Source organism: Aplysia californica, unplaced genomic scaffold (genome assembly GCF_000002075.1).
Source record: "Aplysia californica isolate F4 #8 unplaced genomic scaffold, AplCal3.0 scaffold00030, whole genome shotgun sequence".
NCBI lineage: Eukaryota > Metazoa > Mollusca > Gastropoda > Aplysiida > Aplysiidae > Aplysia > Aplysia californica.
Window position 1 is genome coordinate 809437 of NW_004797300.1, and position 4175 is coordinate 813611.

The 4175-nt window shown below is 42.9% G+C and overlaps 1 protein-coding gene across 1 annotated transcript; it reads right to left on the reverse strand.

Moving 5' to 3' along the window:
* Window positions 1-2198: 2198 nt before the first annotated feature.
* Window positions 2199-4048, reverse strand: LOC101863956 (probable serine/threonine-protein kinase CCRP1). The gene has a single exon (XM_005091467.2). It carries the CDS (start codon window positions 3091-3093, stop codon window positions 2260-2262), a length of 834 nt encoding a protein of 277 aa, XP_005091524.1. The 5' UTR covers window positions 3094-4048; the 3' UTR covers window positions 2199-2259.
* Window positions 4049-4175: the final 127 nt, after the last annotated feature.

Genomic DNA, 4175 nt, shown 5'->3' on the forward strand with positions numbered 1-4175 from the left:
TGAGACAGACAGACAGACAGACAGACAGACAGACAGACAGACAGACAGACAGACAGACAGACAGACAGACAGACAAAGTGAGAGTGAGTTAAGTTAGGGAGGGAGGGCGAGGGAGGATCTGGACAGAGGTCTTTAAGGGATGTTGGGTTTTGTGAATGAAATGACCTGCGGCCAAACCTGGGAAGAGCCCCCATAACAAATTAGTAGTTATATTTGCGATGACAAGAAGTAGTAGTTTAGTATGATTATGATGATGACGACGTGCATTTAAGAAGATCCAGGTTTTCTTGAACAAGTGTCTTGGGAAGTTACTGAGGATCAGATGGACATACAGGGTTACCAACGAGGAAGTATTAAGAAGAACGAGACGGAGCCCAGTCAGAGATGAAGTGGCAAGAAGGCGTTGGCGAAGGAAGTCAAGCAGCAGTATAACAAGGAAAGTGTTAGATTGGAACCCTAGAGAAGGGTAAAAGATCAAGGGGGAGACCACGTGAAACCTGGAGAAGAGTAACGGAAATGGACGTACGAAAAGTGGGGAGACATGCAGTAGCATCAAGCGACTAGCCTAGAATAGGGAAAGGTGGAAAGTGTTTGTTCGTGGCCTATATCCTGTTCCAGGGTGAGAAAGGCAATGATGATGATGATGATGATGATGATGATGATGATGATGATGATACTATAGTTATTATAAATAAAGTAGAATTATTAAGATAAAAATACAACTAATATCATAATTATTATCATCTTTATCATCATTATTTTGCCGCCACCACAGCCACCGCCACTACCACTATACAACTACTACTACTACTACTGAAGCTGATGCTACGTAGCTGCTATCACAATTCCCATTATTAATATGACAATTATTATAATATAGTATTATAAATGATAAAAATCGCCACAAGCTCAAATAAATGCTTATACCAGGGACAAAGTAACGTTTCCACCAGAGTGCCAACCGACTTCCTCCATGTTCACAAAGTTTATTCCACCCGGGGCGCCTGTCACCCGCATGTGTTTGACACCTTTTGATAACTGACTACAAGGGAAAATCAATCGAACGGGTGGGGTGGGCGGGGGAGGACAGACTGACAGACAGACAGACAGACAGACAGACAGACAGACAGACAGACAGACAGACAGACACACACACACACAGACAGACAGACAGACAGAGTGTGTGACAGAGAGAGAGAGAGAAAGAGAAAGAGATGAGAGATAGACACACAAAGACAGACAGACAGAGACAGAAACAGACAGAGACAGAAAGATACAGACAGATAAACAGAGAGAGACAGACAGAAAGACAGAGAGAGAGAGAGAGAGAGAGAGAGAGAGAGAGAGTGAGTGAGAGAGAAAGAGAGAAAGAGAGAGAGATAAAGAGAGAGAGAAGGACACACAGGCGACCTAGTACAACAATTAAGAGAAAAAGAAAACAGGATTTGTTGTTGGGAAATTTTGTGTGTGTGTGTTGGGGTAGTAAGAAAGACCTTGACAGGTAGGCATATCTCGGTTTCAGCTATGTCTGAGCCTGATATGACAATGAATCACTGTTGCCAAATGTTACTGAAATAACCCTGACCCACCACAATGCATCTTCGACGTGCAGTGTTGAAATCTTTTAGTTTAGTTTTAGTAGAGGTTTTATTTCGCTTGCAACTGCATAAGGTCAAATGAGCCCCAGAAGATTTTGAGGTGTTACATACAAGAGATTAACAAACATAAAAAAGAAGAAGGGGAGATAAGGACGATAGATGTTTGATAGGAAAGAAACAGCAAACCACACCAGAGCACCCACCAACCAACCACTGTTGAGATTTGAGCTCTGCCCTTCCTCATTGTCGGGAACAAAACTACCACCACATTTTATGTTTTTAGTTTTAGTAAGAGTTTTACGGCACTTGCAACACAGTAAGGTCATATAAATGCCGAAGAATAGAAAGTGCTACAAAAGAGTAACACACACAAAAAGGAGGGTTGATAAAGATGATAGATATTTGATAGGAAAGAAGAAGCAAACCACACCAGAGCACCCGTCAATCACCCACCACCACATTTTTTAAAGTGTGTATACTTCGTAGTGTTGTCGGAATAACGATGCCATGATGGCCATACGATGTTTGTTTGATTGTGTTGTTTTGTTTTGTTTTCGGGGCAAGGGGGGGGGGGCGTTGTTTTTGTTGTTGTTTTGTTTGGGGTACGTGGACGGCACAAGGGCAGGAGAAGGGACGGGATGTCATGGCGGATACGTTTTGTTTATTCTTGAGAATCTTGGGAACACAGGAGTTCATGGATTTGTGTAACCGAGGCTCGTTCTGGCGGTGAAGGATGGAGGAGACGTTCTGCATACTCTCTGTACGGCTGAGGAACTGATTCTGCTTCTTTCAGCAGCCGCAGGTAGTCTGTGTCTGGCTCGGGATCTATGCGGAGCAGCAGTGCAACCAGAAGAACGCCTAAAGCGAAACTCTCCAGTTTGTAGACGTCACCAACGGCGGCCCCTCTGACGTATTCAGGTCCCCAATAGGGCGAAGTGCCTCCCCACTGAGGTGAGCTTGTTGTGTGCTCTGGAATTGACTGTGAGAGACCAAAGTCGCACAATACGGCCTCTCTGCTTGAACTTAACAAAACGTTCTCCAGTTTCAAGTCTCCGTGCACTATTCGACGTTGGTGAAGATAGTGCATAGCTCCTGTGATCTGGCGGAAATATCGAGGCACATCAGCGTCCTTGATATGGGGAAGAGCGTCGAAAAGATCAACGGGATATACCTTCATTACGATGACCAGTGCCTCTGGACAGCAGACCGCTTTCTCTAGACGGACGATGTTTGGATGATGGAGGTCTTGTGCGATTTCGATCTCGTTGAGGAAACATGCCCATTTCAATTCTTTATCCTTGGCTGCCATATCCTCGACAAGAAGCAGCTTTTTCAGAGCTATTTTCTTGTCCTGATTGTTCATATCTGTCGCTAGAACAACCTGCGAAGAGCTACCGTTCTCTAAAACACGGTCTTCAATAACACCAAGCGCCCTTGATACATTCACCGAATGAGTCTCATACTCTGGTGGACGAAGACTGAACGTAACTGACATACTGAAGCTATAGGCACCAACAATAAAACGTATCAGGTTGAATAAAAATAAAATAAATACGAAAGCCACAAATATCTATATGCCCATTATGCACCACTGCTTGATAAAAATTCCTATTAAGGGCCTAGTGTAACACAGTCAAGAAACTAATTTTCTTCACAAGTCCAAAAAGTAAAAACAGAAAATGCTTGATCGCCAACCAAAACAAATCTACACTTCTTAAGTGTTCACCACGTGCACGGGGGAATCCATGAATGGTTACTTAGTCACTTTGTGAGCACAACGATAATACTCCGAGAAATATAGAAACATATGTACTTGAAGTCACAAAACACAGTTGACAATTTGTTGCAACCACTGGGTTTTAAGCAGTGCTCTCTCGTAGACGAAGAAAAGGCAAATTGAAATGGGTCGTCGCCGAACTCAAATTTAATACCATTCGGGGTTCGACAAAGAAAATCCCCACGTGACAAAACTGCGAGCCCTCGTCTGATTGTAGATAAAGGAGGAGAGTTTTTGAGAAGTTTGTCCTTGTTAAACTTGACGTAATCGTTGTTTTTTTTTTTTACCTGGACTGACCACTGGCGTTTGGGAGGACGCAGTCATGCCCTCAGGCATCTTTAAGTCGTTAATGAAACCGGCTTGACAAAACACAAGACAGTTTTTCTGGGGGTACCCATGCGTGCACCCACAAACGAACACTTGTTTGGTTACACTTTTATTTTTGGTTATAAATTACATTTTTTTCCTTTGTTAAAAGAGGGCAATGAATGAGAAATGTAATTACTATGCAGGTTTAAATTCAAGTTGTTTGTTCGTCCTTTATCTCTGATTTCTGTCGTGTATTTTTCTACATCATAAAGTAAGATTTGACATCTTCTGACATTCATAGCTCCGGACAATAATTATTGTGTTTGTGTTTCTTTGTTGTTTTGTTTGTTTTGTGTCTTTGAGCGTGCATGTGTGACTTGATACTTCTCTGTGTGTGTCCAAGTGTGTACACGCAAAATTGTTGTGTGTGTGTGTGTGTGTGTGTGTGCGTGTGTGTGTGTGTGAGCGTGAGTGTGTGTGTATTTGTGCGC